At 34.1% G+C, this 22,985-nt stretch overlaps 2 protein-coding genes across 3 annotated transcripts in view; one reads left to right on the top strand and one right to left on the bottom strand.

The window, feature by feature from the left end:
- The window catches only part of LOC137075735 (leucine-rich repeat-containing protein 63), a 41,034-nt gene extending 28,996 nt beyond the window's left edge, over positions 1 to 12,038 (top strand). The window contains exon 10 of the mRNA XM_067444657.1: positions 9,760 to 12,038. Within this exon, the coding sequence (XP_067300758.1) occupies positions 9,760 to 9,922 (163 nt within the window). The 3' untranslated portion in view covers positions 9,923 to 12,038. The remainder of the gene's footprint in view (positions 1 to 9,759) is intronic.
- Positions 12,039 to 12,976: 938 nt separating this feature from the next.
- LOC137076200 (serine/threonine-protein kinase Nek5) overlaps positions 12,977 to 22,985 on the bottom strand; it is a 37,302-nt gene continuing 27,293 nt past the window's right edge. For both annotated transcript variants that reach the window (XM_067445134.1, XM_067445135.1), the window contains exons 18-20: positions 18,791 to 18,895; positions 13,669 to 13,783; positions 12,977 to 13,572 (exon numbers count right to left, since the gene is read on the bottom strand). In XM_067445134.1, coding sequence (XP_067301235.1) covers positions 13,407 to 13,572; positions 13,669 to 13,783; positions 18,791 to 18,895 — 386 coding nt within the window. In that variant the 3' untranslated portion in view covers positions 12,977 to 13,406. The remainder of the gene's footprint in view (positions 13,573 to 13,668; positions 13,784 to 18,790; positions 18,896 to 22,985) is intronic.

The raw sequence follows: 22,985 nt of genomic DNA, 5'->3' as shown, positions 1-22,985 counted from the left end.
TCATAATTTTTATTTTATTTTGGATGAGTGAATCATTGACTCACCCGATTCATAATTTTTATTTTATTTTGGATGAGTGAATCATTGACTAACCTGATTCATAATTTTTTTTTATTTTGGATGAGTGAATAATTGACAACCATTTCATTCAAACAAATTTTTTTTGATGAGTGAATCATTGACTCACCTGATTAATTGAAATATTTTTTGGGGGGGATGAGTGAATAATCATTGACACCTGATTCATTCAAATATTTTTTTTTGATGAGTGAATCATTGACACCCGATTCATTCCATTCCATTTTTTTTTTTGAGTGAATCGTTGACTCACCTGATTCATAAAAAAAAAATTGGGATTAGTGAATTATTGACACCCGATTCATTAAAAGTAAAAAAAAAATTGATGAGTGAATCATTGACTCACCTGATTAATTGAAATATTTTTTTGGGGGGATGAGTGAATAATCATTGACACCTGATTCATTCAAATAATTTTTTTTTGATGAGTGAATCATTGACACCCGATTCATTTAAAAAAAAAGAAAATTGGGGGAGTGAATCATTGACACCCGATTTTTTCCCAATTTTTTTTTTGATAAGTGTATCATTGACTCACCCGATTCATTCAAATTTTACATTTTTGTTTTGATGAGTGAATCATTGACTCACCTGATTCATTCAAAAAAAAAATTATGTGTGAATCATTGACTCACCTGATTCATATAAAAAAAATTGGGATTAGTGAATCATTGACACCCGATTCATTAAAAGTAAAAAAAAAAAAAGATGAGTGAATCATTGACTCACCTGATTAATTGAAATATTTTTTGGGGGGGATGAGTGAATAATCATTGACACCTGATTCATTCAAATACATTTTTTTTGATGAGTGAATCATTGACACACCTGATCAATTAAAAACTAACCCATTGACTAACCCATTACTTTCAAATCTTTTTTTTTGATGAGTGAATCATCTGATTAATTGAAATATTTTTTGGGGGGGGATGAGTGAATAATCATTGAAACCTGATTCATTCAACAAAAAAAATTTGGATGAGTGAATCATTGACTCACCCGATTCATTAATTTTTTTATTTTGGATGAGTGAATCATTGACTCACCCGATTCATAATTTTTATTTTATTTTGGATGAGTGAATCATTGACTCACTCATCCAAGATTCATAATTTTTATTTTATTTTGGATGAGTGAATCATTGACTCACCCGATTCATAATTTTTATTTTATTTTGGATGAGTGAATCATTGACTAACCTGATTCATAATTTTTTATTTATTTTGGATGAGTGAATAATTGACAACCATTTCATTCAAACAATTTTTTTTTGATGAGTGAATCATTGCCTCACCTGATTAATAATAAAAAAAATTGGGATGAGTGAATCAAAGACACCCGATTCATTCAAATGTATTAATTTTTTTGATGAGTGAATTATTGACACCCAATTCATTCCATTTTTTTTTTTTTTTGATGAGTGAATCATTGACTCACCTGATTAATTGAAATATTTTTTGGGGGGGATGAGTGAATAATCATTGACACATGATTCATTCAAATAAATTTTTTTTGATGAGTGAATCATTGACACCCGATTCATTTAAAAACAAAATTTGAGGAGTGAATCATTGACACCCGATTTTTTCCCGATTTTTTTTTTGTTGATAAGTGTATCATTGACTCACCTGATTAATTATATATTTTTTTATGAGTGAATCATTGACACCCGATTCATTCCATTCCATTTTTTTTTTGAGTGAATCATTGACTCACCTGATTCATAAAAAAAAAAATTGGGATTAGTGAATTATTGACACCCGATTCATTAAAAGTAAAAAAAAAAAAAATTTGATGAGTGAATCATTGACTCACCTGATTAATTGAAATATTTTTTGGGGGGATGAGTGAATAATCATTGACACCTGATTCATTCAAATAATTTTTTTTTTTTTGGATGAGTGAATCATTGACTCACCTGATTCATTCAAAAAAAAAATTTTGATGAGTGAATCATTGACACCCCAATCATTCCATTTTTTTAATTTTTTTATTTTTATGAGTGAATCATTGACTCACCTGATTCATATAAAAAAAAATTGATGAGTGAATCATTGACTCACCTGATTAATTGAAATATTTTTTGGGGGGATGAGTGAATAATCATTGACACCTGATTCATTCAAATAATTTTTCTTTTTTGATGAGAGAATCATTGACTCACCTGATTCATTCAAAAAAATTTTTTTGATGAGTGAATCATTGACACCCCAATCATTCCATTTTTTATTTATTTTTATTTTTTTATGAGTGAATCATTGACTCACCTGATTCATATAAAAAAAATGGGATTAGTGAATCATTGACACCCGATTCATTAAAAGTTTTTAAAAAAAATTGATGAGTGAATCATTGACTCACCTGATTAATTGAAATATTTTTTGGGGGGGATGAGTGAATAATCATTGACACCTGATTCATTCAAATATTTTTTTTTGATGAGTGAATCATTGACACCCGATTCATTCCATTCCATTTTTTTTTTGAGTTAATCATTCACTCACCTGATTCATAAAAAAAAATTGGGATTAGTGAATTATTGACACCCGATTCATTAAAAGTAAAAAAAAAAATTTGATGAGTGAATCATTGACTCACCTGATTAATTGAAATTTTTTTGGGGGGGATGAGTGAATAATCATTGACACCTGATTCATTCAAATATTTTTTTTTTTGATGAGTGAATCATTGACACCCGATTCATTTTTAAAAAAAAAGAAAATTGGGGGAGTGAATCATTGACACCCGATTTTTTCCCAATTTTTTTTTTGATAAGTGTATCATTGACTCACCTGATTCATTCAATTTTTTTTTTATGTGTGAATCATTGACTCACCTGATTCATAAAAAAAAAATTGGGATTAGTGAATCATTGACACCCGATTCATTAAAAGTAAAAAAAAAAAAATGATGAGTGAATCATTGACACCCGATTTTTTCCCAATTTTGTTTTTTTTTAAAAAGTGTATCATTGACTCACCCGATTCATTCAAATTTTACATTTTTGTTTTTGATGAGTGAATCATTGACTCACCTGATTCATTCAAAAAAATGTTTATGTGTGAATCATTGACTCACCTGATTCATATAAAAAAAATTGGGATTAGTGAATCATTGACACCCGATTCATTAAAAGTAAAAAAAAAAAAAAAGATGAGTGAATCATTGACTCACCTGATTAATTGAAATATTTTTTGGGGGGGATGAGTGAATAATCATTGACACCTGATTCATTCAAATACATTTTTTTTGATGAGTGAATCATTGACACACCTGATCAATTAAAAACTAACCCATTGACTAACCCATTTCTTTCAAATCTTTTTTTTTTAAGAGGGAATCATCTGATTAATTGAAATATTTTTTGGGGGGGATGAGTGAATAATCATTGACACCTGATTCATTCAAATAAAAAAAATTTGATGAGTGAATCATTGACACACCTGATCAATTAAAAACTAACCCATTGACTAACCCATTTCTTTCAAATCTTTTTTTTTGATGAGTGAATCACCTGATTAATTGAAATATTTTTTGGGGGGGGATGAGTGAATAATCATTGAAACCTGATTCATTCAACAAAAAAATTTTGGATGAGTGAATCATTGACTCACCCGATTCATTATTTTTTTTTATTTTCGATGAGTGAATCATTGACTCACCTGATTCATAATTTTTTTTTATTTTGGATGAGTGAATCATTGACTCACCCGATTCATTAATTTTTTTATTTTAGATGAGTGAATCATTGACTCACCCGATTCATAATTTTTTTTTATTTTGGATGAGTGAATCATTGACTCACCTGATTCATTCCATTTTTTTTAAAAATTTCTTTTATGAGTGAATCATTGACACCTGATTCATTCCATTCCATTTTTTTTTTGAGTGAATCATTGACTCACCTGATTAATTGAAATATTTTTTGGGGGGGATGAGTGAATAATCATTGACACCTGATTCATTCAAATAAATTTTTTTTGATGAGTGAATCATTGACACACCTGATCAATTAAAAACTAACCCATTGACTAACCCATTTCTTTCAAATCTTTTTTTTTTGATGAGTGAATCATTGACTCACCCGATTCATAATTTTTTTTTATTTTGGATGAGTGAATCATTGACTCACCTGATTCATTCCATTTTTTTTTCTTTTATAAATGAATCATTGACACCTGATTCATTCCATTCCATTTTTTTTTGAGTGAATCATTGACTCACCTGATTCATAAAAAAAAAATTGGGATTAGTGAATTATTGACACCCGATTCATTAAAAGTAAAAAAAAAAAATTGAGTGAATCATTGACTCACCTGATCAATTAAAAACTAACCCATTGACTAACCCATTTCTTTCAAATCTTTTTTTTTTGATGAGTGAATCATCTGATTTCTTGAAATATTTTTTTGGGGGGGATGAGTGAATAATCATTGACACCTGATTCATTCAAATAAAATTTTTTTGATGAGTGAATCATTGACACACCTGATCAATTAAAAACTAACCCATTGACTAACCCATTTCTTTCAAATCTTTTTTTTTGATGAGTGAATCACCTGATTAATTGAAATATTTTTTTGGGGGGGGATGAGTGAATAATCATTGAAACCTGATTCATTCAACAAAAAAATTTGGATGAGTGAATCATTGACTCACCCGATTCATTAATTTTTTTTATTTTCGATGAGTGAATCATTGACTCACCTGATTCATAATTTTTTTTTTATTTTGGATGAGTGAATCATTGACTCACCCGATTCATTAATTTTTTTATTTTAGATGAGTGAATCATTGACTCACCCGATTCATAATTTTTTTTTATTTTGAATGAGTGAATCATTGACTCACCTGATTCATTCCATTTTTTTTTAAATTTCTTTTATGAGTGAATCATTGACACCTGATTCATTCCATTCCATTTTTTTTTTGAGTGAATCATTGACTCACCTGATTCATAAAAAAAAAAATTGGGATTAGTGAATTATTGACACCCGATTCATTAAAAGTAAAAAAAAAAAAAAAAAATGATGAGTGAATCATTGACTCACCAGATTAATTGAAATATTTTTTGGGGGGGATGAGTGAATAATCATTGACACCTGATTCATTCAAATAATTTTTTTTTGATGAGTGAATCATTGACACACCTGATCAATTAAAAACTAACCCATTGACTAACCCATTTCTTTCAAATCTTTTTTTTTTGATGAGTGAATCATTGACTCACCCGATTCATACATTTTTTTTATTTTGGATGAGTGTATCATTGACTCACCTGATTCATTAATTTTTTTATTTTGGATGAGTGAATCATTGACTCACCTGATTCATAATTTTTTTTTATTTTGGATGAGTGAATCATTGACTCACCTGATTCATTAATTTTTTTATTTTGGATGAGTGAATCATTGACTCACCTGATTCATAATTTTTATTTTATTTTGGATGAGTGAATCATTGACTCACCCGATTCATACATTTTTTTTATTTTGGATGAGTGTATCATTGACTCCCCCGATTCATTCAAATTTAAATTTTTTGTTTTGATGAGTGAATCATTGACTCACCTGATTCATTCCATTTTTTTTTTTTTATGAGTGAATCATTGACACCCGATTCATTCCATTCCATTTTTTTTGAGTGAATCGTTGACTCACCTGATTCATAAAAAAAAATTGGGATTAGTGAATTATTGACACCCGATTCTTTAAAAGTAAAAAAAAAAATGATGAGTGTATCATTGACTCACCTGATTAATTGAAATATTTTTTGGGGGGATGAGTGAATAATCATTGACACCTGATTCATTCAAATAATTTTTTTTTTTTGATGAGTGAATCATTGACTCACCTGATTCATTCAAAAAATTTTTTTTGATGAGTGAATCATTGACTCACCTGATTCATTCCATTTTTTATTTTTTTTTATTTTTTATGAGTGAATCATTGACACCCGATTCATTCCATTCCATTCCATTTTTTTTTTGAGTGAATCATTGACTCACCTGATTCATAAAAAAAAAAAATTGGGATTAGTGAATCATTGACACCCAATTCATTAAAAGTTTTAAAAAAAATTGATGAGTGAATCATTGACTCACCTGATTCATTCAAATAATTTTTTTTTTTGATGAGTGAAACATTGACTCACCTGATTCATTCAAAAAAAATTGGGATTAGTGAATCATTGACACCCGATTAATTAAAAGTTTTAAAAAAAATTGATGAGTGAATCATTGACTCACCTGATTAATTGAAATATTTTTGGGGGGGGATGAGTGAATAATCATTGACACCTGATTCATTCAAATAAATTTTTTTTGATGAGTGAATCATTGACACGCCTGATCAATTAAAAACTAACCCATTGACTAACCCATTTCTTTCAAATCCTTTTTTTTGATGAGTGAATCATCTGATTAATTGAAATATTTTTTTGGGGGGGATGAGTGAATAATCATTGAAACCTGATTCATTCAACAAAAAAAATTTGGATGATTGAATCATTGACTCACCCAATTCATTAATTTTTTTATTTTGGATGAGTGAATCATTGACTCACCCGATTCATTTCAAAAAAAAAATTGGGGGAGTGAATCATTGACACCCGATTTTTTCCCAAATTGTTTTTTTTTTTGGTAAGTGTATCATTGACTCACCCGATTCATTCAAATTTTACATTTTTGTTTTGATGAGTGAATCATTGACTCACCTGATTCATATAAAAAAAAAATTGGGATTAGTGAATCATTGACACCCGATTCATTAAAAGTAAAAAAAAAAAAAAAAAAAAAAGATGAGTGAATCATTGACACCTGATCAATTAAAAACTAACCCATTGACTAACCCATTTCTTTCAAATCTTTTTTTTTGATGAGTGAATCATCTGATTAATTGAAATATTTTTTTGGGGGGGATGAGTGAATAATCATTGAAACCTGATTCATTCAACAACAAAAATTTGGTTGAGTGAATCATTGACTCACCCAATTCATTAATTTTTTTATTTTGGATGAGTGAATCATTGACTCACCCGATTCATAATTTTTTATTTATTTTGGATGAGTGAATCATTGACTCACCCGATTCATAATTTTATTTTTATTTTAGATGAGTGAATCATTGACTCACCCGATTCATAATTTTTTATTTATTTTGGATGAGTGAATCATTGACTCACCCGATTCATAATTTTTTATTTATTTTGGATGAGTGAATCATTGACTCACCCGATTCATAATTTTATTTTTATTTTGGATGAGTGAATCATTGACTCACCCGATTCATAATTTTTATTTTATTTTGGATGAGTGAATCATTGACTAACCTGATTCATAATTTTATTTTTATTTTGGATGAGTGAATAATTGACTCACCCGATTCATAATTTTTTATTTATTTTGGATGAGTGAATCATTGACTCACCCGATTCATAATTTTATTTTTATTTTGGATGAGTGAATCATTGACTCACCCGATTCATAATTTTTATTTTATTTTGGATGAGTGAATCATTGACTCACCCGATTCATAATTTTTATTTTATTTTGGATGAGTGAATCATTGACTAACCTGATTCATAATTTTATTTTTATTTTGGATGAGTGAAACATTGACTCACCTGATTCATTCAAAAAAAATTGGGATTAGTGAATCATTGACACCCGATTAATTAAAAGTTTTAAAAAAAATTGATGAGTGAATCATTGACTCACCTGATTAATTGAAATATTTTTGGGGGGGGATGAGTGAATAATCATTGACACCTGATTCATTCAAATAAATTTTTTTTGATGAGTGAATCATTGACACGCCTGATCAATTAAAAACTAACCCATTGACTAACCCATTTCTTTCAAATCCTTTTTTTTGATGAGTGAATCATCTGATTAATTGAAATATTTTTTTGGGGGGGATGAGTGAATAATCATTGAAACCTGATTCATTCAACAAAAAAAATTTGGATGATTGAATCATTGACTCACCCAATTCATTAATTTTTTTATTTTGGATGAGTGAATCATTGACTCACCCGATTCATTTCAAAAAAAAAATTGGGGGAGTGAATCATTGACACCCGATTTTTTCCCAAATTGTTTTTTTTTTTGATAAGTGTATCATTGACTCACCCGATTCATTCAAATTTTACATTTTTGTTTTGATGAGTGAATCATTGACTCACCTGATTCATATAAAAAAAAAATTGGGATTAGTGAATCATTGACACCCGATTCATTAAAAGTAAAAAAAAAAAAAGATGAGTGAATCATTGACACACCTGATCAATTAAAAACTAACCCATTGACTAACCCATTTCTTTCAAATCTTTTTTTTTGATGAGTGAATCATCTGATTAATTGAAATATTTTTTTGGGGGGGATGAGTGAATAATCATTGAAACCTGATTCATTCAACAACAAAAATTTGGTTGAGTGAATCATTGACTCACCCAATTCATTAATTTTTTTATTTTGGATGAGTGAATCATTGACTCACCCGATTCATAATTTTTTATTTATTTTGGATGAGTGAATCATTGACTCACCCGATTCATAATTTTATTTTTATTTTAGATGAGTGAATCATTGACTCACCCGATTCATAATTTTTTATTTATTTTGGATGAGTGAATCATTGACTCACCCGATTCATAATTTTTTATTTATTTTGGATGAGTGAATCATTGACTCACCCGATTCATAATTTTATTTTTATTTTGGATGAGTGAATCATTGACTCACCCGATTCATAATTTTTATTTTATTTTGGATGAGTGAATCATTGACTAACCTGATTCATAATTTTATTTTTATTTTGGATGAGTGAATAATTGACTCACCCGATTCATAATTTTTTATTTATTTTGGATGAGTGAATCATTGACTCACCCGATTCATAATTTTATTTTTATTTTTATTTTGGATGAGTGAATAATTGACAACCATTTCATTCAAACAAATTTTTTTTGATGAGTGAATCATTGCCTCACCTGATTAATAAAAAAAAAAATTGGGATGAGTGAATCAAAGACACCCGATTCATTCAAATGTATTAATTTTTTTGATGAGTGAATTATTGACACCCAATTCATTCCATTTTTTTTTTTTTTGATGAGTGAATCATTGATTCACCTGATTCATTATAATAAAAATTAAAAAAATTTGATGGGTGAATCATTGACTCACCTGATCAATTAAACATTTTTGGGGGGGGGGATGAGTGAATCATTGATACCTGATTCATTCAAATATTTATTTATTTTATGAGTGAATCATTGACTAACCCAATTAATTCCTTTTTTATTTTGGGAGGAGTGAATAATCATTGACACCTGATTCATTCAAACTTTTTTTTTTTTTGATGAGTGAATCATTGACACCCGATTCATTAAATTTGTTTACATTTTTTTGATGAGTGAATAATCATTCGCCTGATTAATTAAACATTGTTTTTTGATGAGTGAACCATTAACTCAACCGATGAATTCCAATATTTATTTATTTAATGAGTGAACCATTGACTAACCCAATTCATTAATTTTTTATTTTATTTTGGATGAGTGAATAATTGACAACCATTTCATTCAAACATTTTTTTTTTTTGATGAGTGAATCATCAAGGTTTGTTTAGTAAAGTGATAAACACACTGTATAATGCTTGTGTGTGTGTGTGTTCTCAGAGCTGGTGTGTGTGACGCTTGTTCAGGACCCATGTTCGGGCCGGGGCTGAAGCTCATCCGTCCGGTTCAGGCTGTGTTTGGCCTTCAGTTTGTGCCCGTCCTCTTCTGCTGCTGTTCTCCGGCGTGTCTCCGCAGCTCCAGGACTCACAGCGTCAGTGTTTGACTCAACTCTCAGTGTATAATAGTGATGCAAAGTTCATTTCTGCGAACCGGTTCTTCTCGGACAGTTCGGCTCAATGACCCGGCTCAATAAGCCGATTCGTAAGTTCCTGACGTGTGTAATCATGCAATGAGTTCACTATGCATTTCTTTTATGCTTTTTAATATATTTCTCTGTGTCATGTTATATCAAGGGAACATAAAAAAAAAAATCTGTAGCTATCAATGCATATTGAAACAATCAAATTTTTTGCGTGAGTGGATTTTCTGATTTTTGCCTTTCATTCTCTCAATGGTGTTGTGTTCAGTTAATTAATTTATCCGTCGCGTCGGATTCGACTGAAAATTGTGCAACTGCAGCTTACGTTACAGGCACTGATCAACAAACACGGATATGTTACATGTCTAAGTAACTATATAGAAAGAATAATCCAGTCTTATATAGTAAACGTATAAATTTTGCGTAACAATAATCTGAATGCACAATAAATTACAGTAAAATTAGTTTTTTTGCGTGTTTTAATGAAATGTTATTTAATAACAGTAGTCATCATAAGTATATTTCCAGTAGTCTACGTGCCTCAGACTTGCGTCCTCAACTCAATAATCGTCGCCTCGGAAATCCTCGGCAAACTTCGACAGATGTTTGAACCGGTTCTTTTTCAGTCAGGCCGTGCTACTTCGGCTTTTGCGTCTTGGTACTAAAGTTTGATTCAGTTCGATTAGTGAACCGGCTCAAAAGAACGATTCACTCAAGAATCTAACATCACTAGTGTATAAGCCCTGATTTAAAGAGTCTATCATCTTTTAAATCCCCAGGTGTGCAGAGCCTAGGTGTTCTGGTTGATCAGCATCTAAACATTTTACAAACAAATTTCGTCCGTAATCAGTACACGTTTCTACCAGCTTCGTCCACTGTCTAAAAAGCATTTATCACATCTAGGCTGACTACTGCAAATCTTTATATTGCGGGATAGCAAGCTCTCAAATTGCTTGTTTACAATTAATCCAAAATGCTGCGGCTAGACTGTACACTGTGTACACTGTAAAAAAAAAATGTTGGTTTAACTTAAAAAAACAAGTAACATGGTTGCCCTAAAATGTTGAGTTTATTGAAATTAAAAATTTGAGTTGATACAATGAAGGAAATTTGTTTAATAAATATTAAATCAAAATATTATTGTATCTGAACCACATAAAAAAAATGATAAATCATGAAAATAGCACTATTTCACTGCGTCATCAGAAATAAAACACAATTACCCAATATGCTTACACAATCTTTTAATAATATTTTAATAAAGGTTGTCGAATCTCAAAAAATGTTCATGTATTAACTCAAAAAATTTAATTTCAATGAACTCAAAATTGTAAGGTAACTTATTTTCTAAAACATTTTTTACAGTGATAACAAATATGAACACATTTCGCCGGTTCTTAAATCTCTACACTGGCTGTCGGTTCGACAGAGAATTGGTTTTAAAATTCTCACGTTTGTTATTTAATCTCTGCATGACTTATCTCCCGGCTGTCTGGTCTTTATAATCCATCCATTCGTCCAGATCGACCGGCTCTGCTGGCAGGCCCTCGTGTTAGACTCAAGCACAGGACTCTCATCCTGCCCTTAGAGACTAGAATGGCTAATACTCTGTCAGTTTTTAAGTCTCTGTTAAAAACGTTTGTGTTTTCTCAAGCTTTTTGACTGTTTTGCACTGTCTGTTGTGTTCTGTTATCGCTTTCCTTGACACTTTTAATTCATCACTTCATTCTTACCATTTGATATTGAGTTAGACTTTTTGCTTTTTTTGCTGTATTATGTTATTGCCTAAATTTGTTCTGTATTTATCTCTCTTGTCCTTTCCTAGTCTGCTATTGTTCTGCCAATTCAGTTTTTCTATATATATATATATATATACAATTTATTGTTTTTGTCTGCTAATGCTATTGCCACCTCCCACATTCTGATTCTATCACCGCTTTGGCATCTCTGTCTCGATATTTAATTTGTATTACTTTCCTTCTATTTTCCTTTTTTCCCCCTTTGACTTTTATCGGGCTGTTTTGTAAAGCCCTTTGGTCAGTCGAATGGCTGTTGTAAATGTGCTTTATAAATAAAATGACCGTGATCAGACAACACCTTTATTCTTCTGATGGACACTGAGTTAGTTACACTTCTCCAAAACACTTTCACAGACAAATACAATCCACGGGGAAAAAAACTATACTTTCATTCTCACTTTACAGTAAATGGTAAAATAAAAGGAAAGATGTCGTGTATTTGCTGAAGTTATGTGGAGAATAATATTCTCCAGTCAGAGGAAGCATCATATGAATCAATCAGTGTAAAGTAGATACAAAATGTTTCATGTAAAAAGTAAAATACAGTTCAAATAGTCTTGGTTACATATATTTAGTCATTTTCATTTAAATACACCAATACATATCCATGAACAGCAATCTTTAACATCATATATTAAAACATTTTAATATATGAAAATGACAGATTCAGAGTAATGATGTGAATGAACATGTTCACTGAATCATGAATCAATTCATTTCAATGAATCAAACACTGAATCAGTAACTTCAGTGGAGACTTTCAAAACATCTGCAGCGTGACTGTTTTCAACACTGATAATAATCACAACTGTGTGTTCAGATCCTCCTATGAGAATGATTAGTGAAGGCTCATGTGACTCTGAAGACTGGAGTAATAATGATAAATTCAGCTTTGATCACAGGAATAAATCACACTTTACTATATATCCACATAGAGAACAGATGATCTACACTGGAGGAATATTCCTCTGTTTTACTGTATTTATGATCAAATAAAGGCAGCCTTGATGAGCAGAGGAGACTAAAAACATAAAATGTATTCTAAACTTTTGATTGGTAGTGTGTATATATATATATATATATATATATATATATATATATATATATATATATATATATATATATATATATATATATATATATATATATATATATATATATATATATATATATATATATATATACACACACACACACACACACACACACACACGTGAACCTGGACCACAAAACCAGTCAGTGAATTTCTTATAATTGTGATGTATACATAATTTTCCATGTCCATTGATGTTTGGTTTGTAAGGATTGGACACTATTTGATAATCTGGAATCTAAGGGTGCAAAAAAATCGATCTATTGAGAAAATCTCCTTTAAATTTGTCCAAATAAAGTCCTTAGCAATGCATATTACTACTAATAATACATTTTTGATATATTTACAGTAGGAAATTTACATCATATCTTCATGTGTATAATTCTGACCCATATGATGTATTGTTGGTTATTACCACAGATATAACCAGGAGACGCAGGACTGGTGTTGAGCTCCAGGGTCACATATATCTCATATATATATATATATATATATGTGTGTGTGTGTGTAATATATAGCAGCATGAACGTTACAAAAGAAAGACAGGAGGATTCCGTCACTCCACCGTGTTTTTCTGGTAATCTGGGAAACCACTCTCATCAGTCACTTCCTCCTGTGGCGCTCCATCTGTGTGTGTGTCCTCGTCCTGTGTGATGATGAGGAGGTTCCTCATGGAGTCGGACACTTCCTCCCTCAGCTCGTCCTCCGACTCCTCAAAGTTCCTGATGGGAAACAGACGTCAGTCACGGGGAATCAAACGTCTGAACTCTCTCTGTGTGCGTGGAATCAAACGTCTGGTGTGTGTGTGTCTCACTTACGTGTCCTCATCATCTGATCGAGGCTCCAGACGCTCTTTATCCACCTCTTCATCGCTCTCATTTTCATCCCGCTCTTCCTCTGTCAGACTCTTCTCCTCTGATGCTATCAGTGTCTCTGAGTGAATGACACACACACGCACACACACACACACACACACACACACACACACACCATTAAACCCGTTTCAACCTCAGTGATTCCTGTTGTTTCTTCCTGTGTCATGAGATCAGTGATAAAGGCATAAATATCAGCGGTCCTCATTTAAGGGTCATCATTACTTTATCTGATGGTACATAAATAATAAATCAATAACAAATGTTATGTTTAGGTTAATATTAAACGACACAATGAATTGTCAATATGAACTGTTTTTGCTCCATTTCACCACTGAAAATAAATCTAAACGGTAAAGAAACCTGTCAAAAATTACAATGTTCTCATCAGCTGATTTTACAGTGGTTTGATATTTGAATATCGCAGATTTTGGTCAATAAACAAGACTAATCGTGAGCGATGGTTATTATAAGAACACATTCCTAAAGTTCAATGTTCAAATATGTCATCATTTACCAACCCTCGTCTATCAGTCACATTAAGATAAAGAAAAAAACTATTTTAGAAAATATGACATTCGTACTTTGTAATTTTAAGTCTTCATGAAATTGTAATGAGTAAAAAGTATTATTTTTGCTAAGCATAAAACACTTTTTGGCAATAAATATCACAATCTGCAAATTACATATTTTTGCTCACTTTGAATCTAAATAAAACGTGTTATTTTCTCCATATTCTCACTATTTCTTACTAAATGAGTCAGAAAAGGCTGATGTATCAAATATGATGCAAAACATAAAAGAAAAAAAGATTTGTTTTATGCGCTTGTTTGTTGTGTTTTAATGCATTATGCTTTCTAAAGGTGTAATATATGAGTAGTATAATGCATTATAACTGTGGGTATAGTTATTCATGAGATCATACAATACATTATAAGGTGCATAATTAATGCATTAAAATACTTATATTGCATTGCATTATCGTCTAAAGGTTCAAAGACTATTATTTTAAGTGTTGCCATATTGAGTGACTTTTTAGACCCCTCTAGTGACTTTTTAGACCCCTCTAGTGACTTGAACTTTTTAGACTCCTCTAGTGACTTTTTAGACCCCTCTAGTGACTTGGACTTTTTAGACCCCTCTAGTGACTTGGACTTTTTAGACCCCTCTAGTAGACCCCTCTAGTGACTTGGACTTTTTAGACCCCTCTAGTGACTTTTTAGACCCCTCTAGTGACTTGGACTTTTTAGACCCCTCTAGTGACTTTTTAGACCCCTCTAGTGACTTGGACTTTTTAGACCCCTCTAGTGACTTTTTAGACCCCTCTAGTGACTTGGACTTTTTAGACCCCTCTAGTAGACCCCTCTAGTGACTTGGACTTTTTAGACCCCTCTAGTGACTTTTTAGACCCCTCTAGTGACTTTTTAGACCCCTCTAGTGACTTGGACTTTTTAGACTCCTCTAGTGACTTTTTAGACCCCTCTAGTGACTATTTAGACCCCTCTAGTGACTATTTAGACCCCTCTAGTGACTTTTTAGACCCCTCTAGTGACTTTTTAGACCCCTCTAGTGACTTGGACTTTTTAGACCCCTCTAGTGACTTTTTAGACCCCTCTAGTGACTTGGACTTTTTAGACCCCTCTAGTGACTTTTTAGACCCCTCTAGTGACTTGGACTTTTTAGACTCCTCTAGTGACTTTTTAGACCCCTCTAGTGACTATTTAGACCCCTCTAGTGACTATTTAGACCCCTCTAGTGACTTTTTAGACCCCTCTAGTGACTTTTTAGACCCCTCTAGTGACTTGGACATTTTAGACCCCTCTAGTGACTTTTTAGACCCCTCTAGTGACTTTTTAGACCCCTCTAGTGACTCTTTAGACCCCTCTAGTGACTTTTTAGACCCCTCTAGTGCCTATTTAGACCCCTTTAGTGACTTTTTAGACCCCTCTAGTGACTTTTTAGACCCCTCTAGTGACTTTTTAGACCCCTCTTGTGACTTTTTAGACCCCTCTAGTGACTTTTTAGACCCCTCTAGTGACTTTTTAGACCCCTCTAGTGACTTGAACTTTTTAGACCCCTCTAGTGACTGTTTAGACCCCTCTAGTGACTTGGACTTTTTAGACCCCTCTAGTGACTTTTTAGACCCCTCTAGTGACTTGAACTTTTTAGACTCCTCTAGTGACTTTTTAGACCCCTCTAGTGACTTTTTAGACCCCTCTAGTGACTTGAACTTTTTAGACCCCTCTAGTGACTTGAACTTTTTAGACCCCTCTAGTGACTTTTTAGACCCCTCTAGTGACTTGAACTTTTTAGACCCCTCTAGTGCCTTTTTAGACCCCTCTAGTGACTTGAACTTTTTAGACCCCTCTGGTGACTTTTTAGACCTCTCTAGTGACTTTTTAGACACCTTTAGTGACTTTTTAGACCCCTCTAGTGACTTGGACTTTTTAGACCCCTCTAGTGACTATTTAGACCCCTCTAGTGACTTTTTAGACCCCTCTACTGACTTTTTAGACCCCTCTAGTGACTTGGACTTTTTAGACCCCTCTAGTGACTTTTTAGACCCCTCTAGTGACTTTTTAGACCCCTTTAGTGACTTTTTAGACTCCTCTAGTGACTCTTTAGACCCCTCTAGTGACTTTTTAGACCCCTCTAGTGACTATTTAGACCCCTTTAGTGACTTTTTAGACCCCTCTAGTGACTTTTTAGACCCCTCTTGTGACTTTTTAGACCCCTCTAGTGACTTTTTAGACCCCTCTAGTGACTTTTTAGACCCCTCTAGTGACTTGAACTTTTTAGACCCCTCTAGTGACTGTTTAGACCCCTCTAGTGACTTGGACTTTTTAGACCCCTCTAGTGACTTTTTAGACCCCTCTAGTGACTTGAACTTTTTAGACTCCTCTAGTGACTTTTTAGACCCCTCTAGTGACTTTTTAGACCCCTCTAGTGACTTGAACTTTTTAGACCCCTCTAGTGTCTTTTTAGACCCCTCTAGTGACTTGAACTTTTTAGACCCCTCTAGTGACTTTTTAGACCCCTCTAGTGACTTGAACTTTTTAGACCCCTCTGGTGACTTTTTAGACCTCTCTAGTGACTTTTTAGACACCTTTAGTGACTTTTTAGACCCCTCTAGTGACTTGGACTTTTTAGACCCCTCTAGTGACTTTTTAGACCCCTTTAGTGACTTTTTAGACCCCTCTAGTGACTTGAACTTTTTAGACCCCTTTAGTGACTTTTTAGACCCCTCTAGTGACTTGAACTTTTTAGACCCCTCTAGTGACTTGGACTTTTTAGACCCCTCTAGTGACTTTAGTGACTTTTTAGACCCCTCTTGTGACTTTTTAGACCCCTTTAGTGACTTTTTAGACCCCTTTAGTGACTTTTTAGACCCCTCTAGTGACTTGAACTTTTTAGACCCCTCTAGTGACTTTTTAGACCCCTCTAGTGACTTGAACTTTTTAGACTCCTCTAGTGACTTTTTAGACCCCTCTAGTGACTTGAACTTTTTAGACCCCTCTAGTGACTTGAACTTTTTAGACCCCTCTAGTGACTTTTTAGACCCCTCTGGTGACTTTTTAGACCTCTCTAGTGACTTTTTAGACACCTTTAGTGACTTTTTAGACCCCTCTAGTGATTTGAACTTTTTAGACCCCTCTAGTGACTTGAACTTTTTAGACCCCTCTAGTGACTTGGACTTTTTAGACCCCTCTAGTGACTTTAGTGACTTTTTAGACCCCTCTAGTGACTTTTTAGACCCCTCTAGTGACTATTTAGACCACTCTAGTGACTTTTTAGACCCCTCTTGTGACTTTTTAGACCCCTTTAGTGACTTTTTAGACCCCTCTAGTGACTTTTTAGACCCCTTTAGTGACTTTTTAGACCCCTCTAGTGACTTGAACTTTTTAGACCCCTCTAGTGACTTTTTAGACCCCTCTAGTGACTTGAACTTTTTAGACCCCTCTAGTGACTTTTTAGACCCCTCTAGTGACTTGAACTTTTTAGACTCCTCTAGTGACTTTTTAGACCCCTCTAGTGACTTTTTAGACCCTCTAGTGACTTTTTAGACCCCTCTAGTGACTTGAACTTTTTAGACCCCTCTAGTGACTTTTTAGATCCCTCTAGTGACTTGAACTTTTTAGACCCCTCTAGTGACTTTTTAGACCCCTCTAGTGACTTGAACTTTTTAGACCCCTCTAGTGACTTTTTAGACCCCTCTAGTGACTTGAACTTTTTAGACCCCTCTAGTGACTTTTTAGACCCCTCTAGTGACTTTTTAGACCCCTCTGGTGACTTTTTAGACCTCTCCAGTGACTTTTTAGACACCTTTAGTGACTTTTTAGACCCCTCTAGTGACTTTTTAGACCCATCTAGTGACTTTTTAGACCCCTCTGGTGACTTTTTAGACCTCTCTAGTGACTTTTTTAGACACCTTTAGTGACTTTTTAGACCCCTCTAGTGACTTGAACTTTTTAGACCCCTCTAGTGACTTGGACTTTTTAGACCCCTCTAGTGACTTTTTAGACCCCTTTAGTGACTTTTTTTTCTTCAAAAAAGCAACTAGCATCAAATCTAGCGACGTTTTGAAAAAAAATGTCGCCACTCGCCAGCACTGTCCTGCCAGCGCGAGATCACGTAACGTTATCTGCTTCCTTTGTTTTATATTTAAAAACATTAGTTTGACCCGTTATAAGTTCCATTCTTCTCTAGTGCTCATCACTTACAGTATATTATTACTCATGATCACAGAGCTGTAGTTCATCCAGTTTCTCAATTCAGATTTTACACAGACAAATATTTATTTGTAATTCACTATATCATGCCCCTTCTATTGTATGACAAAAATAGAAATATGAAAACATATTTATTGGACAGTCGGCTGTGTTATATTATTTTAAATTAGAGTAAGTGAGCACGGATTAGGAGAGAAGACACATTAGGCGGGCCGTGGTGACGTACCGGATATGTTAATTGCCGCATGACGTCATCTAGTGACATTTAGCGACTTTTTGGGCAGGTTTTAGCTACTTAAAAAGAGTAGGCAACACTTTCCCTTGTGAATGTAAAGTACCGGCACTGCAGTCGGTGAGCTGAGCTTGAGCCAGAGCGTTCAGGAGCGTCTCCGGCAGACGCTTTGTCCAGTGTTTCCTGTGCCCTCCATCCTGCTGCTCTGAAACTACACCAACACATCACACCATCATTCATCAACACAGCACACCATCATTCATCAACACATCAGACCATCATTCATCAACACATCAGACCATCATTCATCAACACATCTGACCATCATTCATCAACACATCAGACCATCATTCATCAACACATCAGACCATCATTCATCAACACATCAGACCATCATTCATCAACACATCACACCATCATTCATCAACACATCACACCATCATTCATCAACACATCACACCATCATTCATCAACACAGCACACCATCATTCATCAACACATCAGACCATCATTCATCAACACATCAGACCATCATTCATCAACACATCAGACCATCATTCATCAACACATCTGACCATCATTCATCAACACATCAGACCATCATTCATCAACACATCACACCATCATTCATCAACACATCAGACCATCATTCATCAACACATCTGACCATCATTCATCAACACATCTGACCATCATTCATCAACACATCACACCATCATTCATCAACACATCAGACCATCATTCATCAACACAGCACACCATCATTCATCAACACATCAGACCATCATTCATCAACACATCACATCATCATTCATCAACACATCAGACCATCATTCATCAACACATCACACCATCATTCATCAACACATCACATCATCATTCATCAACACATCAGACCATCATTCATCAACACATCAGACCATCATTCATCAAAACATCTGACCATCATTAATCAACACATCTGACCATCATTCATCAACACATCTGACCATCATTCATCAACACATCAGACCATCACTCATCAACACATCAGACCATCATTCATCAACACATCACATCATCATTCATCAACACATCAGACCATCATTCATCAACACATCACATCATCATTCATCAACACATCAGACCATCATTCATCAACACATCAGACCATCATTCATCAAAACATCTGACCATCATTAATCAACACATCTGACCATCATTCATCAACACATCTGACCATCATTCATCAACACATCTGACCATCATTCATCAACACATCTGACCATCATTCATCAACACATCAGACCATCATTCATCAACACATCACATCATCATTCATCAACACATCAGACCATCATTCATCAACACATCAGACCATCATTCATCAACACATCACATCATCATTCATCAACACATCAGACCATCATTCATCAACACATCAGACCATCATTCATCAACACATCAGACCATCATTCATCAACACATCACATCATCATTCATCAACACATCAGACCATCATTCATCAACACATCAGACCATCATTCATCAACACATCACATCATCATTCATCAACACATCAGACCATCATTCATCAACACATCAGACCATCATTCATCAACACATCTGACCATCATTCATCAACACATCAGACCATCATTCATCAACACAGCACACCATCATTCATCAACACATCAGACCATCATTCATCAACACATCAGACCATCATTCATCAACACATCAGACCATCATTCATCAACACATCAGACCATCATTCATCAACACATCAGACCATCATTCATCAACACATCAGACCATCATTCATCAACACATCTGACCATCATTCATCAACACATCAGACCATCATTCATCAACACATCTGACCATCATTCATCAACACATCAGACCATCATTCATCAACACAGCACACCATCATTCATCAACACATCACACCATCATTCATCAACACATCAGACCATCATTCATCAACACATCAGACCATCATTCATCAACACATCAGACCATCATTCATCAACACATCAGACCATCATTCATCAACACATCACACCATCATTCATCAACACATCACATCATCATTCATCAACACATCAGACCATCATTCATCAACACATCACATCATCATTCATCAACACATCAGACCATCATTCATCAACACATCACATCATCATTCATCAACACATCACATCATCATTCATCAACACATCTGACCATCATTCATCAACACATCACACCATCATTCATCAACACATCAGACCATCATTCATCAACACATCAGACCATCATTCATCAACACATCACACCATCATTCATCAACACATCAGACCATCATTCATCAACACATCAGACCATCATTCATCAACACATCAGACCATCATTCATCAACACAGCACACCATCATTCATCAACACATCACATCATCATTCATCAACACATCAGACCATCATTCATCAACACATCAGACCATCATTCATCAACACAGCACACCATCATTCATCAACACATCAGACCATCATTCATCAACACATCAGACCATCATTCATCAACACATCAGACCATCATTCATCAACACATCAGACCATCATTCATCAACACAGCACACCATCATTCATCAACACATCTGACCATCATTCATCAACACATCACATCATCATTCATCAACACATCAGACCATCATTCATCAACACATCAGACCATCATTCATCAACACATCACATCATCATTCATCAACACATCAGACCATCATTCATCAACACATCAGACCATCATTCATCAACACATCAGACCATCATTCATCAACACATCAGACCATCATTCATCAACACATCACACCATCATTCATCAACACATCTGACCATCATTCATCAACACATCAGACCATCATTCATCAACACATCACACCATCATTCATCAACACAGCACACCATCATTCATCAACACATCAGACCATCATTCATCAACACATCAGACCATCATTCATCAACACATCAGACCATCATTCATCAACACAGCACACCATCATTCATCAACACATCAGACCATCATTCATCAACACATCACATCATCATTCATCAACACATCAGACCATCATTCATCAACACATCAGACCATCATTCATCAAAACATCTGACCATCATTAATCAACACATCTGACCATCATTCATCAACACATCTGACCATCATTCATCAACACATCAGACCATCACTTATCAACACATCAGACCATCATTCATCAACACATCACATCATCATTCATCAACACATCAGACCATCATTCATCAACACATCACATCATCATTCATCAACACATCAGACCATCATTCATCAACACATCAGACCATCATTCATCAAAACATCTGACCATCATTAATCAACACATCTGACCATCATTCATCAACACATCAGACCATCATTCATCAACACATCTGACCATCATTCATCAACACATCACATCATCATTCATCAACACATCAGACCATCATTCATCAACACATCAGACCATCACTCATCAACACATCAGACCATCATTCATCAACACATCACATCATCATTCATCAACACATCAGACCATCATTCATCAACACATCACATCATCATTCATCAACACATCAGACCATCATTCATCAACACATCAGACCATCATTCATCAAAACATCTGACCATCATTAATCAACACATCAGACCATCATTCATCAACACATCTGACCATCATTCATCAACACATCTGACCATCATTCATCAACACATCAGACCATCATTCATCAACACATCACATCATCATTCATCAACACATCAGACCATCATTCATCAACACATCAGACCATCATTCATCAACACATCACATCATCATTCATCAACACATCAGACCATCATTCATCAACACATCAGACCATCATTCATCAACACATCAGACCATCATTCATCAACACATCACATCATCATTCATCAACACATCAGACCATCATTCATCAACACATCAGACCATCATTCATCAACACATCACATCATCATTCATCAACACATCAGACCATCATTCATCAACACATCAGACCATCATTCATCAACACATCTGACCATCATTCATCAACACATCAGACCATCATTCATCAACACAGCACACCATCATTCATCAACACATCAGACCATCATTCATCAACACATCAGACCATCATTCATCAACACATCAGACCATCATTCATCAACACATCAGACCATCATTCATCAACACATCAGACCATCATTCATCAACACATCAGACCATCATTCATCAACACATCAGACCATCATTCATCAACACATCAGAC

The sequence above is a fragment of the Pseudorasbora parva genome, chromosome 5, assembly GCF_024679245.1.
Source record: "Pseudorasbora parva isolate DD20220531a chromosome 5, ASM2467924v1, whole genome shotgun sequence".
NCBI classification, from domain to species: Eukaryota; Metazoa; Chordata; class Actinopteri; order Cypriniformes; family Gobionidae; genus Pseudorasbora; species Pseudorasbora parva.
Note: the sequence above shows the minus strand (reverse complement) of the source record. Positions and strands in the feature narration are given on the sequence as shown.